General features: G+C 36.1%; 1 protein-coding gene across 4 annotated transcripts in view; it reads left to right on the top strand.

The window, feature by feature from the left end:
• LOC150079297 (neprilysin-1-like) overlaps positions 1–22,514 on the top strand; it is a 329,066-nt gene that overhangs the window by 69,162 nt on the left and 237,390 nt on the right. For all 4 annotated transcript variants that reach the window (XM_090384129.1, XM_090384131.1, XM_090384130.1 and 1 more), the window contains exons 3-4: positions 3,031–3,072; positions 17,491–17,652. In XM_090384129.1, the coding sequence (XP_090240255.1) occupies positions 3,031–3,072; positions 17,491–17,652 (204 nt within the window). The remainder of the gene's footprint in view (positions 1–3,030; positions 3,073–17,490; positions 17,653–22,514) is intronic.

The raw sequence follows: 22,514 nt of genomic DNA on the forward strand, positions 1-22,514 counted from the left end.
TGCACGTCTGTAATGTATAGAGACCTCCCCTGAATCCAAGGATGCTCATAATTATGGGCTGAAGGCATGCTTACCTGTTTTACTGCTGCTTTTAATATAATTGGATAGATCATGTCAACCCCAGATGCCCTGTTTACTTTTAGCTTCAACAATTTTTCTTCCACTTGCTTCTCATTTATCATAAAATAATTTAGCTCCCGTTTATAATTTAGTGTATTCCTGGTATTCTCATTTCTTAAAACTTCTTCATGGGTAACATAGATGCAAAATATTTATTTAGTATGTGAGCGACCTGAACAGTCATCAATAGTTATGCCATTTATGTAGTGGGCTGTGTGATTCATATCTTTCCTTCTAGTATTAACATAAGCAAAGAATTCTTTGCTACTTTTCTTTGAATTCTTAGCCAAAGACATTTCATAATCTGCTTTAGTGACTTGATTTGTACTTACACTAGTTTGTATTTGCTGCAGGTTTCCATATACCCTGCTAATTTATAATCATCCCCAGGGCTGGTGGAACATTGTAAGCCTAGTAAGCAGGGCATAGAGGCACCAGCATCTGGGGATGCTGAAATTCAAAATTTTTATTTTAATAACCCCAGGGGCTCACACCTGGTGAGTATGGGCTTGGCACACCCAGGGTCCTGAGCTGGATATCATCATTCTTCTCTTTCTTGGTGATTCCCTTCTACTTTTCTCTCTCTCTCTCAGGGTAACTCGGCAATTTTTTTTTTTTTTTGGCTGGTGCAGCATTAGCCTCAGACTTCCTTGCACCATATAGCTAATAATAATAATAATAATAATATTTGATAAAAGTATCTCAAGGGTGCCAAATATGTTTTTGCCTAGGGGCACCAAAAACCCTAGGACTGTGTCTGATCAACCCACACACTTTTCTTCTGTGCCATTAGTCTCATCAGTTCATCTGATATCCATGTAGGTCTAAACCTTGAACAGTATTTCTTTGTTCCTGTGAAAAGCTTATTAGCTTCTACAATTACTTCCCTGAATGTTGGATATTTAGAATTTGCAATTGGTAATATTGTCCTACTGAAAGGAATTTAACTAAAATCACTGTACAATACTTAGCTGAATGTCTCATTAACCAAACATTATTTTGGGTAATAAGACATTTTAATGATCTTGTTTATTTTTAAAATGATTTATATAATAGAGAAGTGTACTGATCCTTGGTTTATGTTGTGGTATGTGTTACAAGTATTAAATAGTTTCATAAGTTACATCAGATATACAGTGGCTCAATGTACATTTACTGTACATTGAGCCACTGTAATAAGTTAGATAAGGGATGATATGGAAGAGCTTACAGAATGTATAACATATTCACGAGACTTGTACAATGTGAACTTTTATTTGTGAGAAAACTGGAAGGGCATTATTAACACAACAGAAGCATAGTACATTGAAATGCTTATTATAATGAGTGTTTATAACAGTTTTGTGAGATAGCAGGAAAATTAAAATCGATACACCTTTTTTATGCCATGCCAGTTAGAGATGATTGCTTTGAATATCTACTCTGTTTTCTGTACCAAAATAAAATATGTGAATAAAATAGCTACAAATTTTAGCTCCTTTCCCTCGAAATTTTTGAAGGCCTTATATGATTTTTATCAACAGTACCATAAGTAAGCAGTAAACAGCAGCCATTATCAATCAGCTGTAGCATGTAAGCCTCCTCAACAATTTGTGTTGAGGGAAATGGACCATAATCTGCCCTGCTGGTCCAGTGTGGGTTGGCAGATCTACTGTACTTAGCAGCAGGGGCTTGGACCCCAGTCTACTCAAAGAGCATGTGCTACTGCATGCCCACTCCTGACCACTTGGCTATGGAGGCACTTCAACAGTACCATACCAACTTCCAAGCCCCTTGATTGGTGTGCTTCCCCCACATTGATGGCATAATTGACAGTATGGTAATTTATACACTAAATTAATGATGACATTTACAATTGAGATTTTTCTTCTGAGGTCAGCTATCTCAAAAAAAATATACTATATACCAGGGCTGGTATATAATGTATTCAGGTGGAAAATGTTTATAAATTTGCAATGAACTAGTTTCCTAATTATTTATGTATGAGTTTGTTCTTTATTGAATATCTTTTTTTTTTTTATTTATACATTCTTTTAACAAGGATTTTTTTTAAAGTAACAATGGTAATTGCTAAAATTTTGTACTAGAATATTACAACTGAAATACAAATGGAATAGAATTGTTACTAATCATGAGATATGTCATTAGCTTATAATAACTCAAGAAATAAAAAATATTGTATTAGTATGATTTTTGGACTGGAATATCTTTTCAAGTCCAAAACTTGAACATTTTTCATGAGAAGTTTCATTGTTTAGCTTCTTATAGTTCAAGTTATTTTGGAGATTAGTTATTTTATGTCTGATTCAGTTTTATTTTTGATTTTATTATTTCATTTTGACTTTTGGCAAGAAAACAAGCTCATATAGCAGCAGCCAAAAAAAAAAAAAAAACCAACTCCTCCCATTTCACCCATCCATTCATTCCAAATGTTTGTCTAGTTCTGCCTTGAACTTATTTAAGTTGTTGACCTCCACTATAACAGATGGAAATTTGTTCTATCAACCACCTGTTGGCTAAAGAAATTTTTGCACATCTATTCTACAACTGTCTTTCCTCGATATGAATTTATGTGCCCCAAGCAACTAATCTGGGCAAGAGAAAGAATCCCATCGGCAGTGAGCTTGCTCAAACCATTCAAAGCCTTATACACCTCAATTAGATCACCTAGCAGGTGCCTAGTCTCCAGATGCTGCAATTTGCAGACCTTAAGCCTTTCTTGGTAACAGCAACCCTTTGTTTCACTGAAAACTCTAAAAAACCCTAACCAAGAGTAACTCTAAACTCTTGTTATATGAAACAAGTTTGTATGCCATAAGTTGTCCATCCCTTTATATACCTAAGAAATTCTCTTTATGTATGTGTGATATTCATATATAATAATCTAATATTTAAAATATATCTTTCCAGCTAAACTGAATGTCTGTTTATCTCAAGAATGTGTTAAAACAGGTAAGCAAACCTTTAATTATCAAAATACAATGTGTGTATAAGTAATTATTTTTTGGTAATCTAACACATAAACACAGAGGTTATGAAACCTGTAAAACTTGGAGTACCACGAATTCAGTGCTGGGATAAGGGTGTAGCAATTAACCCCAGGGGGCCGACCGGGCTAGCCGGGTAGGTAAAGTGCCTGCCTGGCAACCCAACGGTCGCGGATTCGAATCCCGCCTCGGGCTTGAAAAGACCTTGGGAGGTGCATTATGGCCACAGAAGCCGATGCGCCAACAACTACCGAAAAAAAACCAAAAAAAAAAACCCAGGGGCTCACATCTGGTGAGTATGGGCTTGGCACACCCAGGGTCCTGAGCTGGATATCATCATTCTTCTCTTTCCTTGGTGATTCCCTTCTACTTCTTACTCTTGTTTGTTCTCTCTCTCTCTCTCTCTCTCTCTCTCTCTCTCTCTCTCTCTCTCTCTCACACGGTAACTTAGAAATTTTTTTTTTTGACTGGTGCAGCAAAAGCTTCAGGCTTCCTTGCACCATATGGCTAATAATAATAATAATAATCTGCCCGGGGCACATGGTTGAAAGGGATACAGAAATTACCTAAATTTCTGCATCCCATTTAATGTTTAAAGATGATGAATCATATGATATAGTTAATTGGAGAGAAGTAGAGGGAGAACTTTTGGCTAGCTGCCTCAGTTGTAGATAGGTAAACTGATAGCTTCCTTGGCCTTTGAGCCCTAGGTGCAGAAATACCTCACCACTGCCCTGCATGGATGGGGTGAGATTAGAGTTTCCAGTTATTCAAAAACTCTTACCTGGAGATAAATATTTATTTATCCTGAAATTAATAAAGGGGATTCCTGAAAGCTTTTCATATAAAATACACACGTTTTAGATTATTTCCTAACTAAGAAGTCTACCAATTCCTGGTTTAACATGTGGTACATTTTACAAGTATTAAATAGTTTCATAAGTTACATGGGTTCTAAAAAAGTATATAACAACATACCATAATATCATTTTTATCTCAAAATGGAATGGAAATTTTATTTTTTTTCGCTATCATTCTACAACCCATAGAAATTACAGCAAAACTAGAGCCTGAATGTGGCATGCTTAAACCTGAAGAGGTGTCAACCCAGTAGCATTAAATTTCTTCAAGTTTGTAATTATTGGGAAATATGTAATAAGGAACAATGGTTCTGAAGAACTGAAGTTGACTGAACTGATGAAAAAGGCAAAAATAGTTTGGTGAGTTTGGATTTGACCCATAATGGATGGTCATTACCTGCCATTCAAATTCAAACTGGTTTTGGTATTACAATGCAGGATTGGGTTTTAGAAGGATAGACATTAACTAAGACATCTTTTCACCAGTGGTGAATGAATGATTTAGAGATTGGCATTTAAGGGTGATAGATATTCAGGATTACATTGTTTGCGCAGTGCATGTTTGCGCATGGTTTGTCCAACTGAAAAGAGGAATTCATGTAATCTGGTGTGTGCTGTCAACTTGTTAACAAGGGGTTCCCTCAAGAAGAATTTCAGCCAAGGGTCATTCCTGATTAATCTATCAGACTAATTGTTTTAAAGAGGGAAGATAATCCTCACAAATTTAGCAAGGGGCTCCTGTGAGTACCCCAAGCCCCCTCCAGCGTGTCCTTGAATGCAATGCATTGTCATCAGTAAAATGGTGGATTTCTTGTCAGTAGAAGTAGAAGAATTTTTCATCAGTAGAATCTTTCAGTGTCCTGTTACATGAATTGAATGGCTAGAGAAATGCACATTTTACACTTAATGTTGTCAGTCTATGGTCTGATATTGGCTTTTGTAAGTACAAATTATTATCTGTTAAACAGGTTAGTTAGCTTAATTTTTGCAAGTTAAACCATTGACTGACAGTTTGCTTTAGAAGGGTTTTATGCCATGTTTGATAAAATGTTTCCGAAATGTTAAGAACAACTGTGGCTGGCTCAGACAGTTTTTGCAACCAGGCAGACTCACTGGCATCCTGCTTCAGCAGTACAGTGTACTACAGTAGTGCACTGTAGGAAAATGTATATTTTAGGCAGCCTCCCCCCCCCCCTTTTTTAACATGCTAAAGTTGTAAAATTCAACCTCAGCTAATTTTTATCTTTCATTTTAACCTTCACTGATAGTGCTGGTCAACAAAAATAAGTTTATAAAGTCTAAAAATGACTTTTTGTAGCCTCTTATAGTACAAGAATAGTAATTTTAAAAACAAAAATGCAATACAAATGATGTTTTTTTTCATGAGAAAATATTATATAAAACTTTGTTACCAAATTTTTTACAATATTTTTTTCTGTAGCATTTATCATGAGGCTGCTTAAGTGTTCCCATACTATTGATGTTATAGAATAATATTTTATTAGCTAAATTTGAAAAACATACTTTTTTCCTGAATGGCAGTGACCCTATACTTTCTAAAATCTTGAAATCTTTTGTAATCTGTGGTCGCTTTTCATTTCCAGTTGCTATTTGTTTTATTTTTATGAAAATATAAATCATAATTAACACATATCCATATGACTCTTTTTGGAAATTTGGTGACTTAGATAGCTTGATTTATTGAACTTTTAAACTAGCCCTGTATCTGAGTTTCTCTAAGATTTTCTGTGAAATTGGTCGGCTGATGAGTGACATGGGATGTTTTCATAGAATCTTAAGAATCTTTTCATTTGCAAGAAATAAGACAGAACTAAGGTGGTTATTTTAGGATTCAACATTTGGGGAAATAGATATTCAAGAAGTTGTAGCTGCTTGTGTAGAACAGAGTTTCTCGAACTGGAAAGTTTAGTGTAGTATGCTATCATCATCATCAAAACAATGAACAGCATTTACATTCAGTAGAAGAAAGTTATTAATATACAGCAGGAAAAGAGTGGGAGAAAGGACAGTACTTTGGGGAACTCCAACATTAGTTGGAAAGTCAGAACACAAAGAGCCATTTACTATCACATGTAGTGAGTGATTAGAGAGAGAACTGGTTATTCACTTTCAAAAATGTAAGACAAACCATATGAACAATAAGATGGAAAGTAGTTTAGAACACCTCTATGAAAAATGTGATTAAAAGCCTTAGAAATCAAGAACACTGATTGAGTTTCTCCAAACTCTTCCATTGAATTTGTCCAAACAACTAACAAAAGCCAAGATATCACTGGTGGATTGAAATACTGAATCCATATTTATGATCGTTAATCAAATGGAAAGTTTCAAAGTGGTTAGAGCCAATGATTAATGGATTTGACCTATTAGTTTGGAAAGAGCTCAGTAACTGCAGTGGAATGATAATTGGAAGGGAGGGATTTATCACTTTTTTTTAGGAATTGGTTAAAAATGAGCAGATGTCCATGCATACAGAAAAACACCAGTAGAATAAGAGTGTAAAAAGGTAACACAAAACAGGAGTTAAGTCTAGAGCACATGTTTTAAGAACAGTTTAAGAAATGTAGCTAGAACCTGATTTCTTGAATCAAGATTATGTGGGATTCTTCTAATGCCTTTCTGTTGGAAGATCAGGAGAGGTACTGGATGAAATATATTCAGTATGTTAGGGGGGAGACTTACCAAGAGCATTAATGGAAGAGAGGTAGAGAAAAAGTAAGGTTCTGATAGGTCAGCTTTTTCTTTAAATAAGGATGCAGTAGAATCATCAGGGTATAACAAATGTTATAGTAATGATGGACAGAAGTTGTGGCCAATAGCTTTGACAAACAACCAGAAGGCTTGACTACTATTTGGACAAGAAACAAGTTTTCTGCTCTTAGCCTTTTCAAAATTGAGTTTAGATTTATTAATAACTTGTTTAAACTGTATCAAATTTTTGCAAAAGCAGAAAACAAAGCTGGAAATTTGGATACAAACCAATTGCATTATTCTGTATTCTTATCTCAAACAGCCTTAACATTATTTAGATGAAGGCAGAATGAGGAATAAAGGATTTCATCCCTACAGGAATAATTTCATTAACTAGGGAGCCTAAAATGTTGATGGAACTGAAATTCAGGTGACACCGAAGTCAAGTGGACCAAATTTCAGCAAAGTCTGGTTGTTCTGTAGCAACCAGATCCTCTGCTTGCACCTTCACAATAGTGGGACTGGATATAACCCCTATGTGCAATTCCTGGAATATGGCACCTAGTATAGTGGAGGTGACCACCCAGGTGCAAACCAATGTAAGCAAGGGTTGAGGTGTGGCATCCACACCACATGAAGGAATGCCACCCCTTGTGTTACTGAGCAATACTAGGTGGTAGATGACTCTCATCAACCAGTGCAATACCACCATTTTGCTTATTGGAGGTGTTGAGTGGTGAAACTCATGTTTATAGTCTGGCAAAGTGCCAGAAACTCCCTTCCCCCTCCATATCTGCTATCATGCAGTATGACTGATGTTTTTTGAGTTTATAGTAGATATCACAATAAGATCCAATCTTCCTTACATTTTGAGGGTATAGGTACTTGCAGGCTGGCTGCTAGATAGTCCACTGGACTGAACCTATTTGTAACTCTTTGGGAGGCTTCTGGATCAGATAGTGACTGAAGGGAGTCTGAGTAGTGTGTATGTGGAGGGACATTGTTAAGGCCATGTTATGTCAAGGAGCTGGGTATATTTTTGCTGTGGCTATACCATATCCAAAAATTTTATTACTTCATACATGTCCTCCCCATCTTTTCTTACTACTGGATACATCATGAATAGTGAAACTAATAGAACAAACTTATCTGCAAAAAGATCTAAACTTCCTAAACACTTCCTTGTTAATTTCACAAATATACATGGTCTCAGTTCCAATTTCAGTGATGTCCATTTCCACTTACAGTGTTCCCACACATTTTTTCTGACAGAATCCCAATTATCAGTTGATTCAACCACGGCTCATCTCAGTTATCCTAATTATTTGCTGCTATGATTCCTTTTGTTTCAGAGAGGATACTTGTGCATATGTCTGCTCTGATAATCCCTGTCAGAAATTTAGTAATTTGGAATTCTCTTGTTTTCAATTTTCTCTAGCCTAAAATCTCTCTACCTGATTATATCAAATTCATGTTGCCTCTGTCATTCTCCCAACTCCACCAACCACTTGAAACTCTTTAACATCCTTTCTTTGAAACTGTACATTCTCTAGTACAACTTTCCTAACAGTGAGATAATATTTCTTTGCAATTTTAATGTTCACAACTCCAGATGGATTCTGTTTTCTTGTCACATGGATCCAACTGGTTGAGATGCTGAGGCTTTTGCAATTACTAACACTCTCACACAGATAGTTTGTTTACTTACCAGAATACCAGACAATCCTAACAACACAGCCGGCACTCTTTATATTTTTCTCACAAACAACCCTTCCAAGTACACTTTCAAGGTGAGTGGTCCTCTAGGCACCTCAGATCACAACTTGGTGATGGTCTCTTCTCCAGTGGAAGTTTTCTCTCATGGCCATTCTGAACCTCATGTTGTTTGGTTATAAGTATGCAAAATGGGATTTCTTTCTTCTTTTTCCTGGTTGAATTGCTGTTTTCAATCTTCTAATGTCAATGTTTGCTCAGATCATGTCTGTGAAATTATTCTTGTAGGGATGAAATCCTTTCTCTAAACCTTGATTTTCTAATAAATGTGCTAAGGATGTTCAATATAATGGTGTTGTATCACAGTTGGCTTGCATCCAAATCTCCAAGTCCGTTTTCTGCCTATACCAAAGCTCACAACAATTTAAATCTATTATTAATAAGTCCAAACTAGATTTTGAACAAGCTAAGAGTAGAAAACTTGGTTCTGGTCCAAATGGTAGACAAGCATTCTGGTCTCTTGCCAAAACTATTTGCCACAACTGTTTTCCATCTCTATTCCCACCTCTGTCAAAACCAGATGGTTCTGTTACCACCTCAGCTAAAGATAAAGATGTCCTGCTAGCATCCTACTTTTCTTCTTGTATTGATGATCTTGGTAAATGGGATCTATCCAGTTATATTAAAGGAGGCAGCAAAGGAAGTATGCAAACCCCTAGCCATAATTATGAGAGCTTCTTTGGACTCAGGGGAGGTACCCATAGACTGGAGATGTGCAAATGTAACCCCAATTCACAAAGGAGGATCAAAGGCTGACACAAGTAATTATAGACCTGTTAGTTTAACTTCTGTTCCAGGTAAATTAATGGAGGCACTGGTTAAAGAAGCACTGCAGGATCATCTAGACAAGAATTCAATTATAGCTCAGACGCAGCATGGTTTTGTTAAGGGCAGGTCTTGCCTGACCAATTTGATTGGATACTATGATGTAGTCACAAAAGAACTGGATGCAAGGAATAACTTTGATATTATATATTTGGATCTTAGAAAGGCTTTTGATACTGTTGCACATGGAAGACTGCTGCACAAATTGGAGCAGTGTGGTATTGGAGGCAAATTGCTGCTATGGATAAGGGGATGGTTGAGTGGCAGAAGACAGAGAGTGGTAATCAATGGACACTGCTCAACGTGGACTAATGTTATTAGTGGAGTTCCTCAAGGTTCAGTGTTGGGTCCGTTGTTGTTTTCGGTGTTTATGAATGATATTGATGATGGTATATCAAGTTTAATGTCCAAGTTTGCAGATGATACAAAGGTTGGCAGGGTCGTTAAGGACACTACTGATGCTATGCTGCTGCAACAGGATCTGGATAGGTTGAACAGATGGGCTGAGAGGTGGCAAATGAAGTTTAACATTGACAAATGTAAAGTACTACATATGGGAAACAGTAACCCCAGAGCAACGTATCAACTCTGCGGTACTACACTGACAGTGGTGGAGAATGAAAAGGACCTGGGGGTAATTGTGCAGGCAGATATGAAGTTCTCTGAGCAGTGCAGACGAGCTGCAAGAGTAGCTCATGGTGTCTTGTCAATGATATACAGGAATTTTTCTAGCAGGGATAAGGAGGTGATTATTCCCTTGTATAAGGCAATGGTTAGGCCACATCTTGAGTACTGTATACAGGTCTGGAGGCCTCATTTCAAGAAGGATGTAGAGCTGCTGGAACGGGTACAGAGAAGGGCAACAAGATTAGTGAATGGAACAAAGGGTTGCTCTTACGAAGAAAGGCTTAAGTTTTGCAAATTACAGAGTCTGGAGACTAGGCACCGGTGAGGTGATCTGATAGAGGTGTATAAGGCTTTGAATGGTTTGAGCATGCTCAATGCCAATGGGATTCTTCATCTTGCTCAGAATAATCACCTCAGAGGGCATAAATTCAAATTGAGGAAGGACGGATGTCGGATAGATGTGCGGAAATTTGCCTTTGGCCAGCGGGTGGTTGGTTGGTGGAACCGACTTCCATCACTTGTTGTTGAAGTTGATAGCCTAAACAAATTTAAAGCTCAACTGGACAGGTATTTCGAACGAACGGAGGGGTGAAATGGGAGTTGTGTTTTTTTTTTTTTTTTTTTTTTTTTTTTTTATTGGCTGATGCTGAATAAGCTTGCTTTCTTGCATCATATGCCTCTACTAATGCTAATGCTAATGCTAATGCTAACCACCTTTTACTATACCCAGTATGCTCCACTCAGTGCCTCATATGGTCTTCTGTCAAAGGGATGTCAGAAGAATCAATCTTAATACTAAGAAAACACCAGATATTTTTCCACTTGTTCTCAAAACCTGTGCTTCTGAACTTACTCCTATTCTGAGTCATATTTTTATACTTTCTTATTCCACCAGTGTTTCCCCTTCTGCTTGAAAATTTTCTCATATCCAGCCAGTTCCTGAAGGGTGACAAATTCCTCCCATCCAATTATTGTCCCATTACACTTACTTCTACTCTTTCTAAAGTAATGGAGAAATTCATCAAGTGCCAACTCCTAAACTATCTAGAAACCTTCCTTCTGATCAGTGATCACCGGTATAGATTCCATCAGTGTTGGTCCACTGCTCATATACTGGTTTGTGTTACTCATCTATGGACAAATTCAGTGGAAAAGTTTGGTGAAATTGAAGCAGTTGCTCTTGATATTTCAAAGGCTTTTGATCATGTTTAGCAGAAAGGTCTTCTAATTAAGCTTCCATTTCTTTGTTTGCCAACTGTTTTTTGTAATTGAGTATCTAGTTTTCTCTCTGACCACCCACTGTGGATGATGGTAGATGGCTCTCTCTGCCTTCTAATTTCTTTACTAATGCTGATGCTTTCCAAGGTTCTGCTCTTTCTCCCACTCTTTTCTCTTGTACATTAGTGACTTTCTTCTATTGACTGGAAATATTGTCTAGAGTTTTGTTGATGATAGCACATTGCCTTGCACCTTCCAGTTTGGGAAACCTTGCCCTGCACAAACAGCTTCAACTTCTCAAATATCCACTACCAATTGCTTAAATGCTGATCTCCAGTGGGGCAATGATAACTTAATTGATTTCAATCCTTCTAAAACTTAGTCCTGTCTTATACCTTGAAAAAAGGATTTTTCTGCTCTTATGCCTATCTTTGATGACACCCAGATTTCTAGACAAGATCATGTATCCCTATTAGGGATTACCCTGACTTCTAATCTCTCTTGGTATAAGCATTCAAATATTTTCCTCTGCATTTAAAAACTGGGTTTTCTCTTTTACTTTTGGCATTACTTTTCTTCCAAACAGCTGCTTACTCTGTATAAATTTCAAATCTGCCCTGCCATGGGATATTGTTCCTACATCTCAGATGGTGTTCGCAAAAGTTCTTGTAGGCTTCTAGATTCCATTCAAAAGAAGGCAGTTAGGTTAATTAATGACCCATCTCTAACACGTCTCTCTACTCCCAGTCACATAGAAGGTTTTCTGCTGAATGCTTTTTCTATAGATACTTCCATGAGCACTGTTCTTCTGAAATGCTTCTATAATTCCAGCTCTCTCTTCCAAACCAGTCTTAACAAGTGGGCGCCTCCGTAGCCAGATGGGCAGGAGCAGCAGTGCGCAGCACACACTTCTTGATTACCGGGATTCGAGCCCATGACCACCAAATACGGAGGATGCGGAAAGGTCAGGAAATGACCACTGCATATCCCCGGAGCAATATGGCCTTAGTTGCTAATGCTCCTAAAAACCAAATAACAACTTAACACATGTTGGAACCTCAGAATCCTTTTACTGTCCAACTTCAAACTCATGGAACCACCTTTCCTTCTTCCTTATTTGCAGCAATGACCCTGCATACCACTGATAATTGGTACCGAAACTGTTCCATGAAGCTTTGCTGATTGAGGTATAATTATATTGGGTTTTAATTGAATGCATACCAGAGAAATAGTCTATAAACAAATTATAATAAATCTATAAACAATTTGCACTTGATAGCCAATTAAAAGGATTTGAAATTAAAAATATTGCAAAAATTTTATTAATGAAAAGGTAACATCATGAGAGATGAGAAAAAAGCTTTATTGTTTATTTAAGTATTTCAATAATAATGTCTGGTGAAGGTGTCTCTTCTTTTTCTCAGCGTACAAGTCTTTGTAGCATTGAATTTCATTTTGTAAAATTTACCGTATCTTGATGCTACATTCAACATCCGGATCTTGATTCATAATCACTTCGCAAGCCATGTCAAACCCTCCCCCCCCCCACCAAAAAAAAAACTTTTTTCCAATTCTTCTGTAGAAAATTCTTTTGGTGCCACTTCAGAATTGTTTTTCTCTTCTTTGTATGCAGTTTGCTTGTCAATTTTGTAGAGAGTTGAATCATCTAAGTCATTTGCATGTAAGTCAGTGCAGTCATGCGTACATTTGCAGTGTCCAAAGTTTCGAATCCCAAGTCTTTTCCGATCTTCACAATATCTTCGGCAATTGTCTGAATTTGTGATTCAAAACCAGTGAAATCATTTGCTGAATGGGGCAAAACATGCTGCCAAACAGAATGCATGTTGTTGGCAGTGATTTCTAGCCATGAGATGCAAATATATTTTTAATCGTATTTAAAGGGGTAAAAAATAAATTGTGAAATGAAAAGTTTGAAAGCTATCGTGTCATCTCATCAGGATGGAACACTGTTGCACATTGCCGCTGACTGCCTGAGGGGAGCTATTGGCACATGTGCATGTGAGACAATAGAGTTGGCACTGCAGCATATATGTACGTGTTCCTAGGCTATGACAACGCAGCATATATGCAGAGTACGTGTCTAGGCTATTGAATGAGTTTTAATATGTACAGTAAATTTTCGACTTAAACTTAATTGAAAATCGTGTTATAGTGAAACCCGTGCTGTTTGAAGCCGTGCTAAGCAAGGTATTGTTGTATTCATTCAACTTCTGTTTTCTTGAAGTACCTCGCTTCATATGCATTTCCTGAAAATTATAATCCACAGAAATTTAAGTGTAATGTTAAGTACCTTCTTTCATCTTCTCAACCTTCAACCGCTGCATGGTACCAAGATTAGACCAGGGTTTGAGCCCATGATCACCAAATACGGAGGATGTGGAAAGGTCAGGGAATTACCACCGCATATCCCCTGAGCAATATGGCCTTAGTTGCTAATGCTCCTTAGTTACTTGCTACCATGCTGTTTTTATTTGGTTTTCAAACCAAATAACAACAGCATGGTAGCAAGTACTGTAGGTTTTAATACCTTTGGTGTTTAGGATTTCATAAAAAAATATATATATATATATGATCTAAGCAGATATTAGGATCAGAAGTTTCAAAATGGTAGCATAAGGAAAAGAATAATAAAAATCACACAATCAACTCTTTTCACACTCTTGTAATGACAGACAATATGAAACTGAGAATGGGCATGTGAGGGAGGCTCTTTTGGCAAGAGATTACTATGGAGTTATGATCTGAAGTACTTAGAGGACAAGTAATGTTAACTGTATACTTCAAAAGGTTGTTTCTGAGAAAAAGGTCAAGAATGATAGGTGGGTGGTTAGGATTATTTAGTATCCTAATAAATAGATGAACATGTAAGGTTGTTAGTAATTTTAAAAGCTTCAGCATCTCTACCAGCTAGATCTGCACAACTAGAAAATTGAAACCAGCTGGAGTTATGGACTTCGAAATCACAGAGGAAAGTTACTTTACTGTTAGTAAAGTTATGGAGATAATCATGTTTCAAAGAAAGAAAATCAAAAAGTAGTAGATGATTTTTGAGTTGAAAGAATGATAGTGGCAACAAATTAATTTTACAGAAGTTGTCAAGGGATTCTGAGTTAAAGGCGATCAAAAGAGGGAGATTTCAAATTTGAAAAGTTTCTTACAAGGAAATCAGAGTGATTGTATACATAGGTATCACCTTTAAAGCAGAAGGAATCAGAAAAATAAGTGGAACAAGTAGGATAAGTAATAGTTGAGCCAACTGCTAATTGATATTCTGTCTGTAAAAGCAAGTGGTTCTTGGCAGATTCTCGATGGAAATTGACATCATTAAGATTACATCTGAGAACTGCATATATTTATGAAATGGATTAGGAAGTTTTTGAGAGGTTTAATTCTTTTCACAGACAAATTAGTTCCATTAATTTATTCATCATGATATGCACACAGGGCTTACACATAGTAAGATATACCCAACCTCTTTTACATAGCCTGATCAGTGTGCCCTCCTCCAAATACACACTACTCAGACTCCAGTAATAGCTAGCAGAGTAGAAGCATTATGTACACTAGCTGCTCCAGACACCTCTAAGAGCATTATTGTTAGGTTCAGTCAGGTGGACTTAGTGGCTGGCCCATGAAAACTGTTTTGAAGTTTTACCCTTGAAATATAAAAAATATTGGATCTTTTGTTATGGATGGTTTGCCATTTATCTGTCTGGTATGGAACCACATATTAAACTATGCTTAAATTGGTTCACATCTGAATGATTATCTCCAGCATAGTATTTTTGCAATGGAGGGTGCAGTTGATGGGATATGCCCAGCGTTGCTAACAGTCCCACTAACATGGAGATGCAAGCAGAGGATTTGTTTGTTACAGGATGACGGAGCATTATTAAACCCAATTACTAGCCTCAGTGCTCATTGGAATCATTAAGTTCTATATTTATATATATATTGTTGTTTTCATCATGCATTTCAATAATTACATGACATTATTGGTTACCCAATGGATGCAGAACTAAGAAACATTTATTGAATGAAATGAGAATCTCAATAAAATGAGATTATAAATACCAATAGGTGATGGAATGCAAGATGGGGGACTTTAGAGAAATATTTATTTAGATTTTATATAGAGTGCTAATGTAATAATTTATAAAAATGCCAATTTTGACACTTGATATTAGGATGTAGTAATTATAAGGATGTTGCAGTTTAAAGGTACTTTGTCTTCCAACCTTTTTGTCACGTTAAAATTAGGCTAAATAGTACTTTTTCAATTTTACAGTTTTTAACCTTAAATTTTACCAGTAGCTTTGTGTTTTCAATGGTAAAATTGTTCCCCAACAGCAATTTAATCAGTTTACATTAAAAGCATACTTGTAAAATGAACATAAACCAATTTTATTTGCAAATGAAAATTTCTGCACGACTCAAGCTGTTTTACACATTCCATTAGTATCATTATTCATGGTTGTATATATGGAAATATACAACCAACTTCTTTAACATGGTCTTAAAATAAAATCACAATCAAAATTTTGTAAAAAAAAAATGATAAGAATTTAAAAAACATTGAAAAGTAGTAAAAGTAAATAAATAAAAACTCATTAATGTTTTCTTTACAGTAATATCCTCTATGTTTATAGATGTATTAATTGCTTCAGCTTCATTAATTTCTGGTTCCAAATTCCAGAGAATTTCTTTAATTTTGGCTTTTGTAAGCCAACATTGCCTTCAGTCTTGCTGAAAGTGTATGCACCCATGTCTATTTTCAAAATTATTATAAATATAAAAATAGCTGCTCTTACTTATAAAATACAGTTTTCTAATTACTGTTTCCAGTTAATCTCTGCATACAGATGTAATTTGTTAATACCCAATTGAAAGACCCATAAAAATGCATATGCCCATTGTTTCTTTGGTCCATTATGTGGAAAAATGTATATACACCTGAACTCATGAAAAGATCAAAGGTAGAAATTATGAACTTGAAAAAGTAATATTTTGCCTGATCTTGACATCAAATTCAAGAATTTTGGCACAGATATGACAAAAAAGATACAGACAATGTAAACCTGAAAATATGAAAACTGCATATCTTTAAATTTCATCACCTTGCACATAAAAAATATACATAATTAGGGTTGTGTCATGGACTGAGCTAGGCCCCTCCGTAGCCAGGTGGGAAGGAGCAGCAGTGCGTAGCACACGCTTCTTGATTAGACCGGGGTTCGAGCCCGTCACCACCAAATACGGAGGATGCGGAAAGGTCAGGGAATGACCACCACATATCCCAGAGCAATATGGCCTTAGTTGCTAATGCTCCTAAAAAAAACCAAATAACAATGGACTGAGCTGATGAACTATTTCTTGATTATATAATTGTGGAATATGATCAGAATATAGATGCTGTCAAAGTTCTTCCTTTTTGTTTAACCCAAAAATAATGGCTTGTTTTGCTACAGATCTCCCTTCCCTCCCAATGCACAACCTTTTCTCTTTGAGTAAACAGGCATCTGCAAATGGACTTGAAATAGTTACTAATCTAAATCTGGCTAGGTGCCATTAGATCTAGGTATTTTTTCCAAACATTCAATAGGTGGCAGAATTTAATGAAATTTATCAAAGGAACAGAGTTCTAGAAACGTTATTGTCTTCAGTTTAGCGACAATGACACCTGAGTTATTTTCAGAACTGCTTAACTTCCTGTAGCCACCGTTATTTGAAAATGCATTATTTTTTGTGATTAAGGAATTTCGGTTATCAATGGAATTCATGACACAACTTTTAGACAGTACTTCAACTAATGGAGAGAATTATGTTATTATGCTTGCTGCCTTAATTAACCTTGCAGCAAAATATAGAATTTATAATTTATAGAATTTATAATATTTTTAGAATTTATAGAATTTATATTTTTAGAATTTATAGAATTTATAATTTAGAATTTATAAAACAAAACCACAGATGTACATTGTAATCACATTTCATATTATAAAATTAACCACTTAAGTAAAATGCTTGATTTTTTATCCTTCTGCATTTGTCTGCCATTCGAGGCATCATTACTTTGTCAACCATTTGATGAAATATTTTTCTTGCACCATGACTCCAGTTGGATTGGATTCATTTGGTTTCTATATTAAAAATAAATAAATAAATATGTAGAGTTTTTCAATTTCAGCAGCATTATTGTTGCAACAACTCATCTAATGAATCACTTCAGTTTGTTAATGCAAAAAAAAAAAAACAAAGGAAAAAGAAAGAAAGAAAAAGCTACCCTCCTTGTTTTATTTCTGATTCTAATTCATTTTTTTAAAAAAACATCTCTCATTCAATTTCAGCCTCATCATTATTAAATGCTATTGATCAGGCAGTGGATCCATGTGAAGATTTTTTTCAATTTGCTTGTGGAACTTGGAACAAGAGGCACATAATCCCGGAGGATAGGAGTAGTATTAGCACTTTTGAAGTGATGGCAGATGACCTCCAAGTTATCCTTAAAGGTAACTCTATTTGATTTATATATACTATATTTATATCATCTGGAAAATACTGATTAACAGTTAAAATTATATTTAGCTGAATTTCAGTTTAATACTAATATTTTGGGTAGAGGTGAATAAAAAAAAATGCTATTACAACTAAGCTTATTTTGGAATTGGTATTAGAATGTCCAGATGACTGAATGAGGTAGACTTTTTCTGCATCTTCCAAAATATCCTCTTCAGATTAAGAACCTGAGGAGGCACAGATTCAAATAGATGTGTGGAAATTTGCCTTTAGCCATCAGGTAGTTCATTGGTGGAACAGACTTCCATCTTTTGTTGTGGAAGTTGATAGCCTAAATAAATTTAAGGCTGAGCTGGACAGGCATTTGGAACGAATGGAGGGGTGAAATGGGAGGGGGTTTTTTTGCTGATGCTGCATAAGCTTGCTTTCTTGCATCATATGCCTATGCTAATGCTAATATAAAAAAATTCGAAATCATTCATGCTTTTACTATCACCAAAAAATGACTATCCAATTCTGCCTTTCACCATATTAAACTTGCCTTCTCCTTGGGGATAACATTATCTACAATAGCTGCCCAAAATGTAAAAACTTCAAGAGGCTCGGCATTCTGTTGCTCTTTTGTATTTTATAATTGTCTTCCTGGGTCTCTCACCAGTGAGAATATACCTCCTTCATTTATTTCTCAGCCTTCCCTCACAATCACAATGAGTAGTGTTCATAGCATTTTTTGCTAATTAGCTGCCCTCCTTTGAACTCTCTGAACATTTTATGCCTCTTTTTTAGGCATGCCCTCCTGTTCTGTATATAATATTCCAAGTGTGATCTCACCATTGTCTTATAGAGAGAAATAGTGATATCCTTCTCTCTACTTGCAAAGGGCCAATAAATGTCTGACAAATATGACTTTGTTACCACCTCTTTATGCTGCATAGTAGACTTCATATTTAATCATATTGAATACCCCCAATATTGTACCACCCCAAAGTATCTTAATTACTCCTGGGTTTCTTCTCTGGTGTAAGGTCTTACATTAAGAAGTATTAAACTTTAAGTTGCCATTTTTGTTTCCAAATATTTTTCAAACAGCCTAGTCTGGTTCTGGAAATTAACCTTCCCAATCTTCAAATCTGCATACTGACAGCCTTCATTCTACCCCCTCATCAGTATCATTAAGGAGGGGACCCCCAGCATAATTCCTGAGAGACTTGATTTGGTACACTAGTCCATTTTGAAGAATGATCATTTATGACTGTCCTCTGTCCTTGAGTTAGCCCCCTGATCCAACTAGTATTTTATGTATAACCCCAGTTTTTTCCAGTTATACAATAACCTCTCATGAGGCACCATATCAAAGTTTTTACTGAAGTCTAGGTGTATAATGGCCTTAGCCATTATACACCTAGACTTCTAGAGTTTTATGGCCTTGCTATAGTAGTTAGCCAAATCGGTCAGTCAAACCTTCCTTTCATGAATCTGTGCTATGATCCCTTTAGGAGTCTGTTCTCATTAAGTTGGTTCTATATTGTGTCCTTAACTTTGTGATTTTGTCCACCACAGAAGTCAAACTCACTGGTCTGTAGTTTGACTTCTGTGGTGGACAAGATCATAAAGTTAAGGAACCTCAGTCCCAGTAAGTTTTCTACAAGTTGCTCCTCAGAAGTAGAATATTCCTTACTTTAGAGCAAGCTGACCCTCTCTTCACTGTTTATTTCTGGTTCAATGCATTTTCAGTAAAGATCACTGCAAAGTATCTGTTCGATTTAGTCGATTTACTCTCTTTTTCCGTGTTCTTATTCTTAGATCTCTTTTCCAGGGGAATTCTGGTACTCTGATTTTACCTCAGTGAGTGGTTTTTTTTTGTTTTTTTTGAAAAAAAAAAGTTTATGGATATGTTGTCTACACCTATCCCATGCCTTTAAATACTTCCCATAATGCAGTCATGCCCCCATGGTATATAGTTATCTCTCCAATTAACAGTTCAATTAATACTTCAATTTGCTATAGTCCACCTTCCCCACTCTGTGCTGAAAATGAAGCTCTGATCCTTTCCTTTAACAGTTGAGATTTCTGTAAACACTAGTCATTTTATAATATTGTATTCAGTGCTCACTATTATTTCCTACATTGCATGTCCTAGATACTGCCCAGATCCTCAGTGAGAACCAAATATCTGGTCATTATCAAGGTGTCATGGACATTTAATCTCCTTGTTCTCTCTTTCTCCCTGACCTTCTGGAATAAATAATAGTCATCCCATTTGGTGTATGTCAGTCTGCAGTTCCTAGTCAATAACAAGAAAATTAAAATTATCCATTACAAGGCAATCATGCTTGCCCATTCAAGTTGCCCAAACAGATTTTTATCATGCTCCTTGAAGGTGGTTGGCCCAATACCTCCCCCCCCCACAGTTATTTTTCCTTTACCACAGGTCATCTCATACCTCACAGATTTAACTTCTGTCTGGACATGATCAGATTTTGGAAATGAACTAGTTGCTTTCAGTGAGTTTTTGTCAAGATTATTCCTTCTCCCTTCTTTGGTTGTCCCTCTGTCTTCTTTGAACACACTATATTCACCATAATGAAATACCTTAATCTCTTATCTCAGGTAGCACCCTGTTTCAATTGGCCCTGCAATATTAGCATTAGTTAACAACCAGAATCTAAAATTTGCACATTTTTGTTTGCAACATTCCTGGATTATATATATGTAAAAGTTAAGATTTTGTATATTATTACTTTTTGCTGTCCTTTTTACTTGTATGTGATAAATCAAAGTTGCACACAAGAATTCTCAAGAAAGGTGCAAAACCTTCATCCATTCTACTAACTACAGTAGTAACTTTTCAGTAATCTTTCCTCCCCTCCTCACACACACACACACACACACACACACACACACACACACACACACACACACACACACACACACACACACACACACACACACACACACACACACACACTCCTCTAATTAGTTATTTCTCTCAATGTTTAGCTGGTTTATTATCTTGGCATTAGCAAAGAGCTTTGCACCTCCTCTGTTTAAAGGAATTATATCTTTACTAAACATAGTTCTTCTGCTGACTATGGCAGGCCATGATGAGAAAAATTTACCTCCCTTGAAAAGTGTCTTGGTAATAGAGCTAATCAACAAGGCTCTCACCCACAAAATCCCTATTATTACGTTTGAGCAGAATTGGAGACACAACATTTTGGCCTTTTATGGAATTTTTCCAGCCTGACCTGCTTTGCAACTAATTTTTCAGTTTTTTCTGTTTTATGTCATTTGGTTCCTTAAGAAGAAATTTCCAGCTAAGAGTCTGACATTTGTACAAAAGAAATTATGAATTGCTGCAGGAATGGACAAGGTTATTATGTGAAATGTAGGTCATGTTTTTTTATATGAAGATAGTGATGGGTGGCCAACCTTTGTTCAGCTGCAAACTGGATCAAAATTTATAATTAATTTCCATTGGCCTTGGCCGGTGGCCTAGTTTATATTTCAAAAATATTCAAGAAATACAAAAGAAGAGTATAAGATATGAGAGATAATTAGGTATTGAATGTCTGCAAGTACCTTTAATGCCATTGTATTCAATTAAATATTATGAGGATGTAGTATAATTTTAGCTTTATAAATATTAGATAAACAAATAGTAGTGTAATAATGATTTTAAACAATAGCCATGATAAAACTAATTTTAGTTTTATCGTGGCCCTATCTTGATCTATATGTGTCTACCAGCTAGGTATACACGTATTGATTAAGACAAAGGACATAACAAAAATGTAGGCAAAGGACTTGTCAATCAAAGACATGAAAAATGTTATGGACACTGGAAATTTTATATTACAGGATATACACTCACACATAGGATAGGCAAGCCAAAATTTTCCAGACTGGCTGTATGGAGTAAAAACCACATGTAATGTAGCAGTGCATCATTAAATACCAAAGAACTAATTCACTGTTATTTAGTGTGGCAAGTTTTGTGCCAATACGCATTGCACTTTTGTGCAGTTGGTGTTTAAACATGTTTTGTTGAGTGTGTGTGTCTTGGATTTTTGCAGCCAAATAAGATGGCAGATGTCAAGGAACAGCGAATTTGCACCAATTTTGTTTTCATAAACTTGGGAAAACATCTTCAGAGACTCAGCTTAAACAAGTTTTTGGTAATGATACTATAGGTAGAACACAAATATTTTAATGATATTTATCTTTACAAGTCAACCAAACTTCGATTGAGGATTTTGTGTACTCAGGTTATCCATTGTCAAGTTAGACTGATGAAAACGTTCAAAAAATGCATCGTCATCTGTGAGAACAGATGGCATACAATTAACAATATCTGTGACATTCTGGGCCTATTGCATAGTGTATGTCTATGCGTTTTAACTGAAAATTTAAACATGTGGCAGACTGCTGCAGAATTTTTGCTCCATTTGCTGAGTGACAAACATAAACAGAACTGGCTTTCTGTGTGCAGGGACCTGCAAGCACAGACCAGAAAGCACAGAAATTTTATTTCCAAAGCCATAACATGGGATGAAAGCTGGGTTTATGGGTATGACCCAGACAAAGCATCACTCCTCCCAGTGAAAAAGTCCATCTCCACCCCCAAAAAAAGGCAAGGCAGGTCAGATCAAACATCAAGAGCATGCTGATTGTTTTCTTTGATGAGAGAGTTGCTCATTATGAGTTTTCCAGGCCAAACTCTATAAATCACCAGTTCTACTTCAGGGTCCTAAGTGTTTCAGGGAGGATGTCGGGAGAAAATGCCCAGACAAATGGTGCACTCAGGATTGGCTTCTGCATTGTGACAATGTGCTACTCCACATGGCTTTGTTAG

This window comes from Mastigoproctus giganteus, chromosome 10, assembly GCF_048544385.1.
Source record: "Mastigoproctus giganteus isolate SK-2022 chromosome 10, ASM4854438v1, whole genome shotgun sequence".
Taxonomy (NCBI): Eukaryota; Metazoa; Arthropoda; class Arachnida; order Uropygi; family Thelyphonidae; genus Mastigoproctus; species Mastigoproctus giganteus.